General features: G+C 42.9%; 1 protein-coding gene across 10 annotated transcripts in view; it reads left to right on the top strand.

The window, feature by feature from the left end:
• The window catches only part of LDB2 (LIM domain binding 2), a 333,966-nt gene that overhangs the window by 272,039 nt on the left and 39,739 nt on the right, over window positions 1-22,188 (top strand). For all 10 annotated transcript variants that reach the window (XM_016138438.2, XM_016138439.2, XM_016138437.2 and 7 more), the window contains exon 5: window positions 932-1,015. In XM_016138438.2, the coding sequence (XP_015993924.1) occupies window positions 932-1,015 (84 nt within the window). The remainder of the gene's footprint in view (window positions 1-931; window positions 1,016-22,188) is intronic.

The raw sequence follows: 22,188 nt of genomic DNA, 5'->3' as shown, positions 1-22,188 counted from the left end.
ACTGCTTGGTGCATCTCCCTGAATCAGCCCATCCTGGCGTGTGGGAGGTTCAGGAAATACTGGCTGCGTGTCTAGAGAGGACTCTCTTTCCAGAAATTGACATGAAAGTGACACTCTGTTTTCTCCTACATTTTCTGTTATTTATATACACAGAGCCAATTGGTTATATCACACAGAGCAAATTCTTCAGAAAAGAATAAAGCGTTAGTATGACCTAGATAATCTCATGCACGCAGACGTGGAGAGAAAGGGATATTTACCTTAAGACTCCCTCTGTTAAGCATCAATTTACTCAAACCGATTAAGAAAGAAGGAAGACAGGACAAAAGATCATCATCCAAAAGATTTACCTCAAATTAGAATCCAGAAAGAATTATCACTTTTTTTTTTTTCTGGCCAAACAGAACGTTTAAGGTGGCCCATGGAATGTTACATCCCTCTTTTAAGTGTGGCTGATATTCTGGAAAATGTAATGCTTGAATGGCAGTTGCAAAGTTTTCAGATATAGTCCTAGACTCCACGCTGTTAAAACATACTGTTACAACAGGGAACAAGCGTAGCTTCCCCAAATCCAGAGGCTGTGCCCATTCCGATGAGTGCCAGAGACCTAGAGGTGTCCTTCCTGGCAGGGCTTAATGACCTTCCTCCTGAAGACACAGGCCTCTCACAGAGTAAATCAAGTCGTTTCTCCCAAGCACAGGATCCAGTTTGGGTCTCCCTGGACAGGGGTCTTGCACCATGGATCCACAAGTGTCCTTGAGCATTATGGGCAAGTGTCTTCAGATGCAAATTAAATTCTCTCGTGCAGCCTGGCCCTCTGAGAGCCATCGACACTGTCAAGGCTGCGTTTCTTAGCAGATGTAGCACGGTCTGCGACTTTCTTGAAATCGTCTTGCAGGAATAAAATACATGATTTTTCTTTCCTGTTTAGGCACAAGACCCTCAGGTTCTGGACCAGCTGTCCAAGAACATCACCAGGATGGGGCTAACGAACTTCACCCTCAACTACCTCAGGGTAAGAGCAATGTGCTAATTGTATTTCCTGGTGTGTTTGAAAAGTACTTAAAGGTTTATATATATCTTGAACCAAGGAGTTAAAATGAGGTAAGATAGCACAATATATATTTCTTTTACCATGGCATGTGTATATGTTGTGTGTGTGTGTGTGTGCGCGCGTGCACGCACGTAAGAGATTTAATTAACAAGCAGCAAATGCAGACTTTGTCAGGGTTGAGTTTCCTCTATACATTTGTATCATACTTGGAATTAATTATTTTAAAGCCAGCAACGTCTGTCTCATAAAATGCCTTGGTATTATGTCCCTCCGGTTGCCTCTTAAGTTTCTATTGTGCTGCTGTGGAGTTCACGGCCTCTGGGGTCTCCACCCAGGGACCAGTCAGCCCTGAAGAGACTCAACGTGCCTCCAGAGAGGTGCCCTGAAGGAAAGCAACCCAGCTCTATCACACAGAGGCATATTTCTAAGGCTTCTTAGGGACTGTGTAAAACGTTAACAGATTTTCTGGTTTGGTTATAAAATCAGATTTTATTTTTAAAAAAAAACCTAAGTGTTAGGCGAAATTCTCTGCCCGCATAATATGTCTCCGTATTTGGCGTTTCATGCCAATTGTGAGTGTGTAGCTGCAGGGGTCCCGTTGCAAGCAGAGGAGGTGGTGCCCTTCGTAGATCAAATTCTGCCGCCCAGAATGGACCAGAAGGCAGAGGCCACCGTCCACATGGCCGAGTCGCTGAGTCGCTTCATTGTCGGTGTGTTGTAGTTCAATTCTCCAGCCCCGCCTCCCCCGCAAAGTTTACCCTACCATTTCTTTATCCTTAAGGGCCGCGCGAGTTAGTGGGTTTTGTTTTGTGTTCACAATCCTCTGTGCACAATCCTTTTCGCTTCCACCGAGATGCTGCAACGCTTTCGCCGACTTTCCCTTCTGTGGTTCAAGGATGATTTGGACAAATACTTCCAAGTCACGTCCTCCTTGCAGAGTGCGCCAGGAGCTGGGCTCCATGCCGACGGTTCAAAAGCCGTGGTACCGGCCGTCGAGAAACTCCCTGCCACGAGGGTCGGAACTATAAGGAGAGAGCGTTATATACAAAATGGTAAATGCCATGATAGCAGGTTCCAGATGGGATTGGGAGAGTACCAAACAGGGACGTCTCAGAAGAGTTAGTCAGGGAAGCTCCGTGGAGGAGACGATGCCTGAATTCAGTGCGAAGGAATGAATCAAGGTGAGCCGAGGAAGGGGGCGGGAAGGCCATTTCCGTCAGAGGGGAGAGAAGGAGCGTGGACCGGGGGGTAGAATTCCAAGCGGTCAGATGATGCTGGGGCATGGAGTGAGAAGCCACGATGGGCAGGAACAATTGCTCGTTAGAGCCATGGCTGGCCAGGCTACTGGGCTGGGAGCGTCTGGAAGGATTAAATACGAGGCTGGCAGGGACCTCCTCCCGGGTGGAGAGAGAAGGGACCTTTTCTCTGCAGCCTAAATGCCCAGAGCCAAATCTAAGTGTGGCAAGAGCCAGAGTCAGCTTCAGGCCTCACCTCGTCCACTTTGCACACCCAAAACAGGTCCTTCTTCACTAAACAGCCCCGTGGGCCCTGCTCAGCGGGAAACCAGGGTCTGCCCAGGAGTGGGCGTCGACAGGCGACTGCTCCCAGCCAGGGTCGCAGGAGCCACGTTCTCCCAAAGCTCTAGGCTCTGCTTTCAGACCCGGCCCCCCTGCGGGGCCAGTGGCACAGAGGAGGTGGGTGGCAGGGTGTGGGGAAGTGAGTGTCCGCGGGAATTCAGGAGGCCGCTCCACGCTGTTGGGCATCTTATCTTGTCAGGGACCCTGAGAGGTCTGGTTTAAAAACACTTCTCCTCAGCAGATGAAGTTTCTCACTGCGCGTCCTTAGTTGACCCACCGAGGACCCTGAAGCTTTGGAGTCTATGCTAGCCCAGGTCGCCAAGCCCCTGGCGCGATCTTGGACAGATTCTTCGTTAGATCTTTTAGCTGCATTTCACACAGATTCGTGAATGCTACCTTTCCTCCTTCCTTCCGGCTCCTCTTATTGTAAAATGGTGACCTTCACCCTGGGGTCAGTGAAGCCCACTTGGTCCCCAGGTCCTGCGGTTTTCTGAGTCTAGCCCGTGAAGACTGCGGTGATCACACCTGCAAGGGGGTGACAATACCACCAGCACCTCTCCCGACAATAAGACGTGAAAACCATCTATGGGTTGGACAATGCAGAGCAGCATTTCAAAGGCCACCATTGAGTGTGTGCTCGCTGCACACTGCCCCACGCGTAGATGTCCTGACTAGTCTTCACGGTGGCCCATGTGCACTAGCCAGGCACAGAGCAGGCGAGTAATTGAAGTCAGTCGCCCAGCTTGATGCCACCAAGGAGCAGGACCGGGTCTGGAAGGCAGGTGGTCTGGCTCTGCCCAGTGCCTCATGTCTAAACTCTGCTGCTTCTCCAGTAAGACTATAGAATTCTAACATTGATAAGAATCGAGTCACGTCTTTCTTGCCTTGATGGGGGAGTCATCACCTATTAGTGGGTCCTTAATCCACTTTGCCAAGAGTAATTATAGCTCCTTGCAGTCTTTAGCATGATGGTTAAGTGAGGAAATCCATGTAGAGGGCTTAGCACAGGACCTGGGGACAGAAAGTGCCCAGCGAGTGTTTGCTGTCATATTTTATTGAGCACCTACTATATGCCAGAACCACTTGGAGCAACACGGCATCCAGCTCTCTCCTTTCGTTCTGGGTCTGCCTGACACGACCTTATTTCCCCGGGTTCTGCATCCCGGCTCGGCAGCTCTTTGCTCTCCCTGCCTCCATTCCTTCCTTCGTTCAGTCACTCAGTCATTTGCCCATCTATCGATTGCTTCCTCAGGTGGCACCCATGGGCAGGTAGGGTGTGGTCAGCTGCAGGTCCAGCGCGGAGTGCCGACGCAGGCAGATCTGCAAGGGAGGGACGCTCGGGTCGCAGGAAGGGCTCAGGGCGGAAGCCGGCCCTCCCAGCAACGGCCCCTCCGCGCAGCTGTGCACCACCGGGCAGGTCACGGCCGAGCAGGATCTCAAACTCGTGCCCGAACCCAGTGCCCATGGACTTGCACGATGAGACCTGACCCAGTCAGCGGTCACTCAAAACGACAAAGGTTATTTCTTCAGTATAGACCTGCGATCCAAGATTTTCCTAATGCTTCGTCATCTAATATTTTGAAGACAGCTGAGAAGTCACAAAATGCATTCGTTTATAAAATGTCTCTAAACCCGGAGCTCCCCCGTTTTTCTGTGAAACTCGGCCTTCGCCTCAAGCCCCAGAAGGTCATCTGAAGTATTGCTTAAATAGAATTAATGAGGGAGGAGCTTCCATAACCACGCTCATGGCAGAAGAAGAGGTCAGACAGAGGTGTCGGCAAATATTAATCTCAGGCCTTCTAAATCAGTAAAGGAATTTTTAAAACCTATGGTCTTGCTTTGGAAAAGATAGCTAGAGATTTTAAATACTGCAGACATCCGAAGATTCGATACGCTTGTGTCTTTCATGAAACAAAGTGAAACAGTATAGAAACTAAGCAATCATAGCCATCTAGCTTCACCAAAACAAGTTCATTTAATCCCGTGAATTCTGAGTCACTGTCACCGAAGCCTGCAGCCAGGGCACATGCAGAGCAGACAGAGGTGGCTCTTGTCGTTGGGGGAAAGAGTGGCTGAAGGACAGTGGCCCTTGGAGCTTCTGAGTGCAGACGATGGCACTATACCTGAAGGCTCACCTGGAAGCACTTTGGAGGGGGCTCCGGTGACCCGGTGCTTTTGAAGCAACAACATTAGAGCTGTTGTCATTTGATTCCAGTTGTCCATCTACCCGCCGATGCTTCCCATCGCCTCCTCGCATAACCAGGCAGCAGGTGCTCTGTGCAGACAGGTGTGATGGAGGCTGACTCACTGGTCCCAGCGGAGCAGCAGCTGGAGGTTAGTGAGGGGACATCGTGCCCCGAGGAGGCATGCTCACAGTTCCTCTAGAGGACGCCCCTTGACCTCTGGGAGCCCGAGCTTGCCGATTGGGTGTCCTTGTGCTAGTTGTCCAGGCTTGGGCTGGGAACAGGCCTGCAGAGTGAGGAAGTCACAGCCTTGTCACCTTTAGGTACTTCCAGAAACTGGAGAGAAAGCTTGTCTCCTAATGTGGGGAGTCAGTGCATCCCACTGAGGAAAGTAGAGACCTAGAATGGGGAGAAGGAGCGAAGCTAAGAATTCAGAGTGTGTCTTTTGCCACGTTTTTTTTTTTGGAAAGCGCTCAGACCTGCTGTGCCCCTGGCATTTCATAACAAAATCCAGCCCAGCAGCCATAGTAAGTAAGTAAGGCAGACGAGACCGGACAGACACGGGGCCTCCAAGTGCGTGAGGCCTGGCTTGGGAGCCCTTTCCATTACCACCAGCCGCTTGGCCCATTTATCTGTCATTCATTCCACAAGCACTTCTTTGTCACCTTCCTCATGCCAGGTCTCTGCTGCCCTCAAGATCACTGCATAGTAGGCGAGAAAAAATACATATACACAGGGAGACAACCCCAGATGTGATAACACACTTAATATCTAACGCTTACTGAGCACTTACTAGGCGCCGGATACCATAGCTCGGCACTTAGCAGGGCGTCTTTTGTTGTTGTTGTTGTTGTTGTTGTTGTTGTTGTTGTTTTTAATACAATAACCTTATGAGGTAGAGACTCTTTTCAGTCTTGTTTTGCAGGCGAGGAAACTGAGGTAGAGAAGTAGCTACCCAAGGTCAGGGAGCCAGGAAGTGGCAGGGTAGGGTCTCGAACCCCACAGTCTTATTCCAAGCATGATGCAGGGAGAGGTCGAAGGATGGGCGGGGGAGGCTCTAAGTCTTCAAGGAGGAGACGGCCCTTGAACTGACTGTGAAGGGTGAGTAGGTTGTCCCAGCAGCCTAGACGGAGGGTCTACTCTAAGTGAAACACAGAAGGATGGAGAAAGTTAGTGGGTTCGGGGCACTCTAGGCAGTTTTGCCTGGCTAGAATGTAAGTTTGGGGTTTGTCTTATGTACTGATACAGGTAGGTGTTACGGTGCATAGCCTAGCTGAGTGCTATAGTTCTAGAGAGTTCTGTTTCAGCCAGAACACAGCATGGTCAGGGGAAGCACTTCAAGCTGAGGCCTGGCCTTTGGGGTCGGATAGATAAGAGTGTGTATTTGAGGATAGCCACTTGCTAGCCGTGTGACCTTGGACAAATTACCTGACCTCCCTGAGCCTGGGTGTCCCTAAATGGGGTGTTATACTCCTACTAGACTCATCCAACCTAAAGACAGATTGGTTATCTTGTATTTCTAGTGAGTAAATTCATGGGGGGGTCTCACCTCTCCATTGCCACGGGCACCTTTGTAAGGGTCACGGGGTCGAGGGGCGTCGCTCGCCGGGTCCTCTGTGCTCAGAGTTTGTGGGGAGGCATCGCATGGGTAGCGCACCTGGGAGCCCGGTCCTTCTCCTCAGTTCCCACCTCTGTTCCCTCGGAGCGAAAGCCCTTTCGAACTCAGGGCTTGAAACTGCCATCATTTCAAGTTTCTTTCTATTTTCTTTTTTTTTAGATTTTTCATTAAAATGCTTTTTAAGTTAATTTATCGGGGTGACATTGGTTGATAAAATTATACAGGTTTCAAGCGTACGGTTCAATACTCCGTCATCTGTGTACTGCACCGTGTGTTCAGCACCCAAAGTCACATCTTCCGTCACCACACGTCTGACCGCTTTTCCCCTTATTGCCTCCCGCCCCCCCACGCCCTCTCCCTCTGGTAACCACTAAACTGTTGTCTGTGGCTACGAGCTTTTGTTTGTCTTCTTTGTTTGTTGTTTTCAGTTTTATATCCCACATAGGAATGAAATCATATGGCTCTCAACTCTTTCTGCCTGACTTACTTCTCTTGGCATGGTTATCTCAAGATCCATCCGTGTTGTCGCAAACGACAGTTTTTCATCTTTTCTTATGGCTGAGTAATAGTCTATTGTATATAGTAAATTTATTATATGCAATTTTTGTATGTGAATATTTACTGTAGGCAGTGACGTTTCTTTAAATGGCTTTAATGAATGACGTTTTAAATTGAAAAAGGCATAATCGATGTTTATTTCATTTCCCATCCCATGAAGAGAATGGGTTGGGCAATGCAGAAGTGCAACTAAAGGAAACCTCCAGAAGCTTCCAGGATGGCCGTGAGCAGCGTGTGCCATTTCATTCATCTCCCATCAACAGTAGGGTTTAGTGGATAATCTTCGCACACTCGACACGCTGCATAGACAACACTGGCTCATACGATTGTCTGTCTCCTTGAGGACGTGGGGTAGTCTGGTTTTGTTTTTAAATTTTCAGTCAATCATCTAACCTGGAGCTACTTGGGTGGCATCTCTTGTGTGCCACACACAAAAGCGCCGAGGCAGGGTGCTTACAAGAACGGACGAAGCACCTTTCCTTCCCCAAGGAACTGAAGATATTATTACAAGTAGCTCCACCTCCTGGTCACACCCTCCAACCTCACCTGGGGACTCATGTCGCCTCGGAATTTCCCTCCTTTCCTAATATCCTCGAGGATACTCCATTCTCATCGGTCTCAGCAGGTGACTTAAATTGGACTCTTTGCAGTTTCCGGTGCCATAGCTGATTGTTCTCCTTCACCGTGCCTTCTTTCCTTGGCACTCAGACGCTCTGTGATCAGGCCTCTGCTGCTTCCCGGCTTCGCCCCACACCCCTTCTCCATCTCGCACGTCATCTTCCAGCCCCCGCAGACCTCCTGCAGGTCCCCGAATCTGTCATGCTTTGTCGCCTCCATGCCTTGGTACAATATGGCTCACTGCCTCAAGCACCGTTCCTACCCTTCTCTTCCCATCCAATTTTCCAGGCTACTTTCTTCTCAGCCTTCAGGACTCATCATCCATCACCTCCTCTGAGAATCTCTCTCTGACTCTCAGCTGGGACAGCCGCCCCTCCCCATGCTCCTGGGTTCATGCTTGGCTCTACATAGTAGGTCTTGTAAAGGAATTCTCACTCCTCTCATCTGCCTCCTAAAGACGGATTGATCACCTTGTATTTCTGAGCCTTACGAGGTCTAAATCACAAAGCACCAGTAAATGTCTCTTTTTATTGATAGACGGGAGTTTGGTAAATAGAAGATCAGATTTTGAACGATACCAAAAAATATTCATTGGACTACAAATTTCTTAATAGGTGATTATTTTTGCCTATTTTCTTTGGCCAGATTTTCTTAATGCTAGGATACTAAACTTTTTTTTTAAGCATTACGTTTAACATGACTTTAAAACATCCTGCATCCCATCAAAAGACATTTTCTTTGTTTTCCTCTTATATTTTATCTACGTATAATATCTGCATAAACGTAATCAGTATACATACAATTTCTGAATGTTATTCAGTAAACACTTTTGCATGTTTCTACAAAGTCCTCTTACTAACCATTTCTAACAGCCACAACTGTTCCAGTGTGGTGCTATGACCATGCTTATTTAATCATTTCTCTCAATGTCAGCACTGAAGTCATGTTCAAGTTGCTTCTGTCATTGTTAATACCATTCCCCTAAACACCTTTGCCATGTCCTGCTCTGGGTGGTGTTCTCTGCAAGCAGAAGGCTGAGCTGTGGAAGGCTGTGTGGTGAGAAAAACAAACGTACTATGGATTCAGAAAAATGGCGAGTTCAAATCCCAACCTCCTTACTACCTATGACAGCCTTGAACAAGTTGTTTACTCTCTCAGAATCCCACTTTTCTTATCTAAAAATTGGAAAGAATAATGTTCCCCAGGTTGGCATGATTTATAAGATGAGACGAGTAAGAATTTATGACAGCCTGGCACACAGAAGGGGCATACTAAATGCTACCCGCCTCCTGTGCCATCTGAGAGCAGAACGGGGTTCAACTTTCACTTTCGCAGCTTCTTATGTGATATTGATCAACTGCCTGAGTTTCTTGGAGCCCCAGTTTTTTCATGCGTGGATGATTATGCATATCGCGAGTCACAGTAAGTGCATCACAGGTGAAGGTTAAAATGATAATGCATGGACAGAGCACATTTAACTCCAAATTTCGGCACCAGGAAGCCAGATAAGTTCCATCTCATCTATCATTTCCTATACGTTGGTCATGGCCTTGAATTCTTGGCCGAGATCCTGAAGCCAAACGACAGATCAGAAAAAGAGAGACGCCAATGATTAATGATGTCCGCCGTACACGTGGCACCCCTTCCCAATGCAAATGTTATTACGAATGTAGAATCATCATCGCTGGGTGTTTTCGATGTTATCTATAAGCTTTTCGTTATTGTTAAATAAGTCTAACTCCTCAAATAAGCAGTATCGTCTACTGGACGTGAAAGCATTTAGGTCTCACAGTAATATTTTTTGATCCTGTACCTTTAATTTCCCACCCGAATAAAGATTTTTGTTGTTGTTCTTGTTATACTTTAAAGCACATTGGTCCCTGCTTGTAGCTTCCACTGATAGCAGAGGTGGATAGTTCAATGCCTCTGAAGAATTGGGTAATTATCGTTGGACAATGACCCCCAACAGAATGACACGAAGTGGCCTCTAAGGAGAATGAGTATGGCTGGAGTCAGCACTTGGAATCCTGCCGAGGTGTTTTTGTTTTTTATATTTGTGAGGCTTTATGCATGAGAAGTGATTACAAAGCAGCCCCCTTTCCTGCCCAAATACCTGTGCATCTCACAGTGCCTGCATGTTACAGACCTTTCAAAGGCTCACAGCCTCAAGTATGCTATTCAAGGTGTCGTCCATGAGTCACTGTGAGTTTGCAAAGTGTTTGTTACCGGTCTGTGATAAGTCCAGAAATGAGAGTATGAACCTTAAAGCTTTGATAGCAGTTTGACATTGTCAGAGCATTCAAGTTCATCCAAGTTCATCCAGTGAACTCCTCCCACTGCACAGGATATAGAGCAGGTCAGGTGTTTATCAAACCCACATGGTGAGCGGCCACTGGTCAAAGGCTGGAGAAGCACATGTCATAGGGGATTTGACGAGCACTGGAATAGAGCACTGTGTCATGAGTCTGATTCAAAGATAAGCTCCAGTCTATCCAAGAACCACTGAGGATCATAATTATCATCATGATGCCATTAGGTATTAGAGAAATTCTATATGTTCTCGATAAAAGGATAAGTATTATTATCACCATTTGACATAAAAATTTACTGACGCTTGAGGTCGCAAAGCTAGCCCAGGGCACCAATGCTTTCCTGGGCTCAGGTCTGACTTGTTGCCTGAGCCTGCTACACACCCCACCGTTGGGGAGGACTGGTTGCTGGATGTGGGCCCATGGAGCAGAGACGGTGATTTAAAAGCAAGGGATCTGGTCTCTGAAACAAAGCTGCCACACCTCATTCTGACTTTTCCACTCTTCCTCTTCCTCAGAGAGAAGGCAGAGAGAGTCCTTCCAAGCCACGAGAAGGCTCCGTGCACTGAATGATCATGGCTTGCAAAACCCGAAGGGCACTTTTAATCGTATTTGGAGATAGAAAAGTAGTACATATGACTGCATCATAAGTGAGCGAAAGCAGTGAACTCCTAAAGAAGTGAAATAACCTTAACGTACAGACATCCCAGTGTTGAGAAAACAGTGATTTCTAAAGTCAAGCCAGAGGGAATGGCTAGCAGGACATTAAAAATACACACACACACACACACACACACACACACACACACAGAGTATTCCAATAGAGCAGTCCTGACGGAAAACAATTTCAGAGCCACAGATGCTTCTAAAATTCTTGGCCTTAAAACTACAAATAGGGCCCGGATTAAAGAAAGTAATTTCCCAGTCTCGGGCACTAGAGAAAGAGAGAGAAAGTGTTGTTTAACAAGATGTTCGAAATCAAGGGAGACAGGAAGGTGGGAAATTTGTGGTCTGGATGGGGGGAAGTTGAGGGATTGCAAAGTCAAGTACGAGGTAGAGCCCAGAGTTCATCGTCCTGAGAAATAGGCTTCCTCGTTGTCTAGAATGGGTAAAGGCGGGGGGGAGGGGAACGTATCAGGAAAATGCGGGGAAGGAGACAAGGGGAGAGGTGTCTGGATTTAATTTTAGGCCATAGGCAGGGAAGTATTCTGAAATGCGGAGTCCAGGGAACACACTAGGTAAATAATAAATGCATACATGAAAGCAGAGGAGGTTAACGTGTTGGTCTAGAGCTATGTAATGAGTCTGACGATGGCTGTCAGTGTGTACCACAGTTAAGAGAAAACAAGTCAAATTTACAATCTACTCCATATTGCCTCTGAACGGAGAAGGGAGGGCAGTGAACCGGTATCATCGAGTGACTCCGAGAGGCAAGACACAGACTTGGTTTTACTTAATCCTCACAACGAGTTTGGGAGGTAGGTCTTAATGACTCCCAAAGAAGAAGAGGAAACAGGCTCGTCCAGGCCCCGGGACTCACCTCACAATCTCCAGTGACAAACCGCCAGGCTGGGGCTGGATCCCGCACTGGCCGGATCCCCTCGCTACGCCATCATGTGCAGAAAGGGCGTCACCTAACCAGGGCCGGGGCGAAGACCTGGATGGGGCCAGTCACTTCCACTGAGGTGAATGCGCTGTTCTGCCAGGTCGTCAACAGGCGACCGTCAGCCGATGCAGTGGGTGGAGGTCTCTGGACACTGAAGTGTAGCAGGGTTGGATGCCTGACTGGGTTCATCCCGCGATGTCTCGCATCCCGGATCGTCTCAGACCTTCCCAGCATCCCAGGCCTCATCGCTCATCCCGCAGGCTTTTATCTCTACTCCTTCCCCCAGACTGCTGGCCCTAGGGCCTGAACTTATATTTTTAAAACAGATCACGTCATGTCATTTCTCTGAGGTGGACCTTACAACCACCTGCCTAAACCATCCGGTGAAAATCCTGCAAGGTCTTATAGGAGCAGACCTCCTCAACCTCATCTCATAGCAGCCTCCAATCTCCCTTTTTTTTTTTTTTTGGTCCGATTTTTACTTTTTCAACATACTGAGTTCCTCCCCATGGCAGAGCCTCTGTCCTTGCTGTAGCGGACCGCTTATCTAGCGAGTGAACCTTGGGCAATTTCTGTGCCTTGATTTTCTCATCAGTAAAATGAGGGTAATAATAATTCATTACCTTGAGGAATTGTTGAGAGGGTAAAATAAAATGGTACTAGTAAAGTAATTAGAATAAAGCCTGGCACTCAGTAAATCCTTGATTCATATTCACTGTTTTATCACCACCACCATCATCATCATCACCACCATCATCATCACCACCACCATCATCATCACCACCATCATCATCACCACCATCATCATCACCACCATCATCATCATCATCATCATCATCATCATCATCTCCATGGCCTGGAATACCCTGGCTGACCTTTTTCATGGCTGGCTCACTGTCATTCAGATCTCAGGACACATTGCCACCTCCGAGGCGTCTTTCCTGGTTAGCCTATCTACAGTGACCTTGCCGCCCCAGTAATTTCTATCACCCCTCTTTACCTGTCTTGTTATCCTTGTAGCATTTTCATCAGTTGAATTATCTTGCGTAATCTAATGTCCCCATCTATTTGTTCTCTGCCTCTCATTCCTGTCACTGGGTCATAAATGTTTTGAAAGCAGGAATCTTGTCTCTTCCTCCCTCCCAGCGGGGAATAGAGAGTCAATAATTTTCAGTTTACTCAACTCGAGACATGCTCCTTGAAAAGTTGGAAGATTTAAAGAGCAAACCATTTATAAAACCCCAGATTCAAGTGTTGCCTTGGAATACTTGAGTCCGCCTGTGTGAAGGCCGTTAACCATCATGACATCAGAGGCTGATGCCTGCAGCACTTTCCTCGAAGGATTAGATGTTCTTCTTTGCGATTCACAAACCACCTTGTTGGTGAGGAATGCCATTAACTTTAATGATAAATGCTCCTTATCTGTAAAACAGGGGAAATGAAGGCCTTCTATTTAAGCATTTTAAAGAGAAGAAATACAAAATGGAAATATTAACAGATACCACAAATAAAGGGTTAATAAATCCCATGATAAAAATGAGGACATCGAAATCAAGAGCTTCTGGCTGGATGGAGGCTGATCTGCTTGTTAGTATGGGATGGCTTCTGCTTTTCTTTTTGCCTGGTTTGCTCCATTTTTGGATTCGATCACACTCATTCAATCTACAGCATGGATTTTCTAGAAAAAAAGTATCTGCAGCCTTAGGAATTAATCAGAGTTCTTTTTCTTTCATTTTTTTCCAACGCCACCTGTGCTTTACCTGCTGAAGACATCGGTGGCCATCTCCCGTATTCTCGAACAGCTTTATCATGAGTGGAAATGTCAAGTGGGAAAATGAAAGCTTGTGGGATGTCGAGGAACAGAATTTACAAACATACACGAAAATGGTGGCGACCTCACCATTTTATACGTCACTTCTGAGCTTCGGAACTTAACGCTGTCTTACTAACAGATGGGAGGCGGGAGGGACCAGGGTTTGCTTTGGAGAGAAGGTGAGATATAATCTTACCAGTGAACCGTGGCCGGGCCCTGGCGGTGCAGCGGGCCTTGTCCACTGCCGATTCCCTGCATGCCAACTGTGTGGCATTGGTTGGCTCCGGCTTGCCATTCAAAGCAGAAACCGCTCCTCTTCTGTCAAATGGGGTTGAGGATGGGATAGCGCTTACTTCCACACACCCTCAGATAGATAGATAGATAGATAGATAGATAGATAGATAGATAGATAGATAGATAGATAGATAAACAAATAAATAAATAAAATAGCTCAAGCTACTCACTATCCCAAACTCAGAAACCAAAACGATGCATTTACTTCAACATCTCCATTATTCCAACTCACTCTCTGAATTCTCTCTGCAAATCTGGAAAACACATAGGTTCAGATGGCAAGAAATAATTGAACTAATAGCTATCATTACTGTCACTGTCACCTTACAGTCTCATTTACACAGAAGAAAATAATTTGGGGTGAAATCACATGAAATTACTGTTTTCGCAGGTCAAGCATTATTCAATATTGGCTGTTTCACGTGGCTTATCCTAATATTTAAGAGGCAGAAACCTTATATCTTACATAGACAGTCATTTGGCTCCATCCTTTTTCCATTTCTCACCATTGTCTTCCAATTCCTATTCAGCATTATAACGGTAACTATTAACAGCCATTTATTGCTGGTGACTCTGCGCCAGGCACTGCAAATTGCTTAATTAACTCTCACAATCTTATTTAAAAACTTATTATTTAGATTGTGAGCAGATAATTTATTTATACAGTGCAAAATTTTGAAAGTGTAAAAACCTTTAAAATGTATGCCTTTCACACCGAGCCCCCAGCCTCCCAGTTCCCCTTCCTAGAGGCAAACCAGCATTTCCGGTTTCTTGCATTTTCATTCAGGGATGGTCAATGCATATACAAGTATGTATTGCTGTACACACACACGTGCACACAAATGGTAACGTACTATGCACACGATTCTAAGCATTGAGCAATGGCATTCTTTACAAAAGCAGCAGAGATACATCCCAACGAGAGATTTACTCTAGAGATATACCATAACTTATTTTATTTTGCAGTAATATGTTTTACTGATGGCCATTTAGGTTGTTTCCAATCTTTTTCTATTATGAACAATGATGTACAAATACCTTTTCATATTTGATTTTGCACAGGAGAAATTAAAAAAAAAAAAATTCGTAGGAGAAATTCCTGGAAGTAAAATTGCCAGGTTAAAAGACATGTACATTGTAATTTTGGTAGATAGTTTCAAGCTGTTTAACGTAGAGGTTGTTCAACTTTCATTTTCCCCAGAAGGATATAAAATGACTGTTTTTCATACTTTTCAACAGCTAGAGGTTATCAAATTTTCCTCCTGTTTTCCAATATTCTAAATGAAAAATGGTATTTCATTTTCATTCTAATATCCATTTCTCTTAATACAGGACAGATTTATTATCTCCTTATATTCTTAAGAGCAATTTGTTTTTACTTTCTTATAAATTAATTGTTTATATAATTTATTCATTTTTCAATCAGGTTGTTGATCTTATAGATATGTAAGTCTTTGCATTTTAAAGAAGCACACACTTAGTCGTGACATAATTGAAATTACATTACAAGTTTATGGTTTTATTTTTTTAACTTTGCATAATATTGCTTTATCCATTGTATTTTGTTTTTCTTTTGTGCATGTGTGTTAAATGAAGCATTATTTTCTTTATGCCTTCTATTTTATGTTTTACACTTAGTATTAGTTCTTGTTGAGCTAATAATAGTAAAATATATTATTATATGTTTTCTAATACCACTATAAAATTTTGGGGTATTTTTGAAACTTTAAATAATTGATCCATGTGAAATTCTGGGGTAAAAAGTGTGAAGAACCTATTTAACTATCTAGTTGTTCAAACATTTGTTAATCGATATACACTGTTCTGACTGATTTGAAATACCACTTCAGCATATTTTCAGTTGTTTTAAGTATTTGGATTCCTTTCTGGACTCCAATTCCTGTTCTATTCATTTATCTTCATATTCTTCATCCTTTAAAAATTACCGTTGCTTTATAATATATTTTAATCTAGTAGAATTGGCATCATAGCATGTTTCTTCTTTTTAGGATTCTATCTAAAATTTAGAATTAGATTATCTAATTAAAAAAAAATCATTGGTATTCCATTGGAATTCTGTTAAATTTACAAATTTGGGCTCGGAGGATTACTATAGTTATGATGATTGCTCTTTCCATCATTAATCTTTGTAGCCTCTCCTCCGCTGAGACCCCTTTTGTGTCCCTTCGTAATATTTTGATGGCTTTTCTATGTATGTATGTGTACCTTCGTACGTGTGGTTTTCTACATAAATAGAGACACATACATGTTTTCCATTTCTTGATCTCTTTGCATCTCAATTATTTCTGTTTATAACCATAAATGTGGTCTTTTCTTCCACTTTATACTTTAATCGGTTTTGTTTGCATTTCTGGAAGTTATTGATTTCTGTATATTAATTTTATTCCCAGTCACCTTACAGAATCTTCTTAATATTTATAACAGATTTTTTTTTAAAGTTTACTCTCTTGGGTGTTCCAACTCAGTTATATCATTTGCAAATAATGACAGTTTTGCCAAGCCTTTTCCAATTTTTATATTTTATTTCTTTCTTTTGTCTAATTATATTGGCTAGGACCATCAGAAAAGTGTTAAATAATAGTGAGGATAATTAACATCCTTATCTTGTGTCTGACTTTAATGGAAATGCCTAGATTTTTCATTAAGCAGGATGATGGCTTATGATTATTCTCATGTTAAGGTAATATCAATCTATTCTTATTAAGAGCTATTTAAAGTAAAAAAAAAAAATGGATATTGAATTTTATCCGGTGTATTTCTGGTGTCCAAGAAGATGATGCTTTTTTTTTTATGATGATTGAGTATGTTAATAAGAATAATTGATGATTATTTGGTGCAATTGATATTCAAGGCAATATCCTGAGTTCTTTACATGTACCAACTAATTTAATCCTGGCTCAATCTGGAATTCAGTAGTATTAGTATTTTCACTTCAAACTTAAGAAACCCATAGTCACAGAGGTTAAGTAACTTGAACAAAATCAGACAACCAGTAAGTGGCAAGGCCGAGACCTAGGCTGAGTCCGTGAGTATAAACACGAGGTAATGTTTCGTCTCGATAGATTTCTCGATATCCAATCATCACTTCATTTCTGGACAAATCCCACTTGTTCAGTAAATGCCCTCCTTTTATTGGGTCATAGACTCCATTTGCTCATCTTTATTTATAATATTTGCATCAACATTCAAAAGAAAAATTTAGTTAATTCCTCTTTTTTATGATGTCTTTGTCAGTGTTTAGTCTTATTGGTACCCTGGCTTCGAGAACATTTTCAAGCATTTTCTTTTTTTTCTTTTTTTTATGCTAATTTGAATGATCATGCTGTTATTTGCCTTTTAAATGTTTTTTTGGAGTTCCTCTATGAAGCTATCTGTGCCTAATTCCCCTTGAAACCACCTGGGCCGAGTTTTTTTGTTTGTTAATTTGTTTTTTGTTGAGAGGGGCTTCCTGATAAATTTTCTTTATTAGTTCTAGGTTATTGGTATGTTTAGATGGCTCTGCCCTCAAAAAAATTTTTTTTAGTTCTATTGAACAATAATTGACACACAGTACTGTATAAATTTAAGGTGTACGGCATCATGATTTGATTTGCATATATCGTGGAACGATTACCTCAATAAGTTTAGTTAACATCCATCATCTCATACAGATGGAAAATAAATAAAGAAAATACATATTTTTTTCTCGTGACGAAAACTCTTAAAATTTACTCTCTTAACAATTTTCACATACATCACACGGCAACATTAACTGCCATCTTCTCGTCATATTTATTTATCCCTAGTACCTATTTGACCTGTCCCTGGAAGTTTGCCCCATTCTATCACCTTCATTAAATTACCCCCCGCCCACCCACCACCTCTGGTGATCATACATCCGATCTCTTTTTCTACCAGTTTGGTGGTGGCGTTTTTTTCTTCGATTCCATAGATAAGTAAGATCACACAGTATTTGTCTTTCTCTGTCTGACTTATTTCACTTAGCATAATGCCCTTAGGGTCTATCCATTTTGTTGCAAGTGGAAGGATTTCCTCTTTTTTTTTATGGCTGATGATATTCCAATATATGTATAATGTGTATATGTATACATAATATACACATATAGTATATCTATGTAGCACAGTGTCTTCATACATTTATTTATCAGTGGACGGTTAGGGGTTGCTTCCATGTCTTGGCTGTTGTAAGTACTGTTGGTAGCAACATCGGGGTACAAACATCTCTCACACACACTGCTTCCATTTCCTTTGTAGTCCCAGAAATGGGATTGCTGGGCCATATGGTAGTTCTAGTTTTAATTTTTTGAGGAACCTTCATACCGTTTTCCGTAGTGGCTGTACCAATTTCCATTCCCACCAATTGTGCACAAGGGTTCCCTTTTCTGAATATCTGGTAATTAAAACCTTGAAGATTGTTATTACGTTTGAAGCCTAAGAATAAAGGAAAAAGAGGGACGAGAAGAGACCCTGGGGCCCAGCCATAGCACTGCAGGAGTGTTAATGCTGGGATAGTCCCATCATTTTGGGCATTAGATCTGTTTTGCTACTCACTGAGATTCTTTTCCAAGGCCTTCTGTGGCTTCTAAGAGAAATATCTGGAGTCCCTCCAAAAAACAGCTCTGGCTTGGGGACTCAGGGCCTCTGTGGGTGTCTCTCCTTAAAGAGATATTTGGTGTCCAAGGTCAGATCTAAAGTGATGGGACTGTCTTCTGGTCTTTCTGTTACACTGTTTTAGAATCTGAGTGGCTGTATTTAAATGTTTTTAATAACACTGTGCTTTGTAATTTGGTGTGCATACCCAAAGAGCCCCTAGAAACATGACATAGAGGGTTTTAATACAAAAAAAAAAAAATGTTCCGATGTTCAAAGGCATGTGTAGAAGCCAAGGCCTGGAATCCTAAGGGAGATTTGTCTGCTTATGAAATTTCTGCAAATCCTTTGGAAGGAAAGTATTTCCACAGTTTTATTATGACTCTCTGGAATAATCTCTGAATATGATAATACTTAGAGTTACTTTTTAAATTTTTATAGTAAAGGTTAACTTAGGTTTTCTGGATATAGAGTTTTCTAGAAAACTTTAGAATCTGCCTAGCCCCCAATTTGAGCCTAAGTAATGTTCCAATGTTATTTCTTCCTTCTTAAAAATGTTTGTTTTGGTAGGCTCACTTTATTAAGTTTAACTCTAAATTGGTAAGGAGACTGCCTCATTTAAATAAAAGGAGTTGCAACCTTGTTTTCTGTAACCATATTTACATGTAGTTGATTCAACTTTTAAATACATATGTTTACTTAGGTTTTCTCTTATTAGAGGTCTTTCACCCCTGTGAAACCATTATTTTCTTATTAATTTCCCAGAGGCTTTAGGCAATTTCTAGCTGTGGCAATAACTATGTAAATAAACAGTCTTTGTTGTCCATGGTTTTATGATGGAGAAAAATACTTTGATATACTTAAAATGCTGATTATTAGATGAAGTCAAAGGGATAGTCATTAGCTTTGATAGTACACAAAACAAGCTCTTACTGAGTGCCCGCTATATTCCAAAGCCTGGGGATTATAAAAATGAAGATGTATTGCCTGTTCTCACCAAACTTAGCAGTACGTAACAACCGATTTATACTGAGCGAGTACTATGTACTGGGCATTCATTCATTCTTGCAACAAATGTTTATAGGATGCCTTCCTGGTGCTAGGCACAGAGATAGGTCCTGAAATATAAGGATGAGCAGGTCTTCACCGCTACAGACTTAGGTGATGATGAGCTTTATTTTAGCACTATTTTTAAATTAAGGTATGTGCATTGCTTTTTAAGACATAAACCTATTGCATAGTTAATAGACTACAGAATAGTATAAACATAACCTTTAGATGCATTGAGAAACCGAGCGATAATTGCCTCGATGCCGCGGTCTGGAATCGAATCCGCAGTGCCTCGGAGGTGTGCCTACAGCAGTGCCTAGCTTGTCATGAGAACTAAATGAGCTAATTCATGCAGAGGTTTAGAACAGAATCCGACATATCAGATGCCCTTTGTAAATGTCAGGTCTTCACCGCTAAGAGCAGCTGAGGCAGAGGCAGAGGCAGAGCAGGGCATTTTTCAAGAAAGCACTCAAACCTAAGGCAATTGTTAGGAAAATAAGCTTTCTCATACACTCAGGTCCTGGGATACCAGCTTCACCTGTACCTCTACTGGCCGGGTAGGCTTGGTCAAGTTTCAAAAATGAAAATGCCACTCTGTGCCTCAGTTTCCTCACCTGTAAAATGGAGATCATAAAATACCTTGTTTTCAGGTTACTGGGAAGAGTAAATCCACCAAGAGAAAAAGCCCTCTTTGCTGACCTGGTGCCTGAGAAAGTTTCTTTCCTGCTCTGACGTGGTTCTACAGAAAGCATGGAGATTTGGGGTGACATTTCTCTATATGAGTGTGTGAGAATGATTGATATTCTGGGGGTTGACCCCACTTCGGGCCAGCGAAGGAGCCTGCCCTGGGGCGGAGTCAGGGCGCTCCGCCTCCCGGGCCGTCGCCCACGCAGCCTTTCCTGCGTCTCAGGCCGTCATGTTACGGGTGTCCCTCCGCAGCCTGCCTCACATCGCCTGCTTGTGTAGGTCCCGTCCTTGTAGCTGTTCGGTTTTCTGTACTTCACCGTGTTTGTTCTCAACCAGCCAGGTTCAGGGAGCAAGCATCAACGAGAAACGTTTGAGGAAATGTCAGTTGAGCTGCGGTGCAGAGATCATTGCGAGCGGCCTGAGACTTTGCTTGGATTGGTATTAAAGCCGTTCGGTGCTGGGAACTTGGTGTTGCAGAAGCCGTAGTTTCTGGAATAGGAGTAATTGTGATATTTGGGTGAGTGGGGATGGGGCAAAGAAGAGGAGAAGAGCAGAAAAGATCATTTTTGAGCCTTCTCTGAAACAGACTGTTTTCAGTCCAGTGGATGGATATCTTCTGTTTCACAAATATGCCAAGTAGTGAATAGGGAAAATGTCTGAGTGCTAAGCAGTAGGAGTTATTGGATGCTAAGAAAAAGAAATTTTGGATATTTGTAGTTTGTTAAGTTTTTTTTTTTTAAGAAAAAAGAACTTTTACTAATAAAATTGTAATCGAGTATATTAGTTAAGAGTTGGGAAATTTGTCAATAAGATAAACTCAGAGGAATTAGAATAATAAAGGCTGGGATATTTTGCTGCTTTGCACACACTCTTAAGTCTGAAACATCATCTGAAATATATTAATTAATTCATTGACATATTCAACTAATATTCATATTTACTGAGCATCAACTATGTCTCAGACACACCGTGATGTGTGACAATATGGATGGACCTAGAGAGTATTATGCCAGTGAAGTAAGTCAGACAGAGAAAGACAAGTATTATATGATTTAGTTATATGTGGAATATAAAACAAACAAACCAACAAAACAAAACAAAACAAACACAGACTCATAGATACAGAGACCAAAGGGATGGTTACCAGAGGTTGAGGGGGGGGTGGGTTGAGGACAGGGCTGAGAAAGGCAGAAGGGAACATAGTCAATGATATTGTGATAAGTTTGCATGGTGACAGGTGATTGCTAGAATTAGTAGGGTGATCGTATTACAAGGTATTAAATTGTCAAATCACCATATTGTACACCTGAAACTAATATGATATTGTTTTCCAACTGTACTTAAATACAGAAAGGAAAGAAAAGCTTACCATTGCTGCCTTCAAGGAATTTGAACAGATACAAAAACTACACAAGCTAGTTAAGGGCAAAGACCAAATCAAATGGAGCATCTCTTTTTAAACAATCTACCCCGGAACTGAAAGAGGGCTATAAATAGTCCAGGCTTAGCAAATACTTGTCTTGTGAATGAATGAATAAATGAATGAACAAAATAACTATATATGTAAGAGTTACAAAGCAAGGAGGAATAGAAAATGATTCTGTAAAGAATGAAGTGGATATTTGCAAATCATGTATTATGTAATAACATTAAGGAACTCAAGTACATTATGCCCCCAAACTATTTCCATTACAAAAATATGAGGAGAAAATAAATAGTGGAAATGAAAGAACAAATACATACAAAGGACTTTTTCATGGAGCTGGTCCATTCTGGAACTTGTCCAGTGGAGTTTATATACTAAAGAAACTTAACGAAGGCCGTCTCAGACAGGTGCCTTGAAAATAATTAGCTGACATGCAATTTTCATAATTAAGATTCAGTTCGCCCGTAACTCTTTTAAGCAATGTTGTGAAAGTGTTTTACAATGAATATAATGAGCATTTGTGTATCTACCAAAACAACTTTTTATTTTTTTAATACCTATAGCATACCTGGTCTTCCTAGGTGGTCTCCCAGCCAAGTATTAACCAGGCCCAACCCTGCTTAGCTTCTGAAATCAGACATCGGGCTTGTTCAGAGTGGCATGGCTATAGACCATGGAGCATAGCTCCACTGGGGCATGAACTCAGGACCTGTATGTAAAGCAGACGTGCTAACCGCTACACTATAGAACCACGTCCTAAAATAACTTTTTAAAACCTTAGAGT

Source organism: Rousettus aegyptiacus, unplaced genomic scaffold, assembly GCF_014176215.1.
Source record: "Rousettus aegyptiacus isolate mRouAeg1 unplaced genomic scaffold, mRouAeg1.p scaffold_m13_p_10, whole genome shotgun sequence".
NCBI classification, from domain to species: Eukaryota; Metazoa; Chordata; class Mammalia; order Chiroptera; family Pteropodidae; genus Rousettus; species Rousettus aegyptiacus.
Note: the sequence above shows the minus strand (reverse complement) of the source record. Positions and strands in the feature narration are given on the sequence as shown.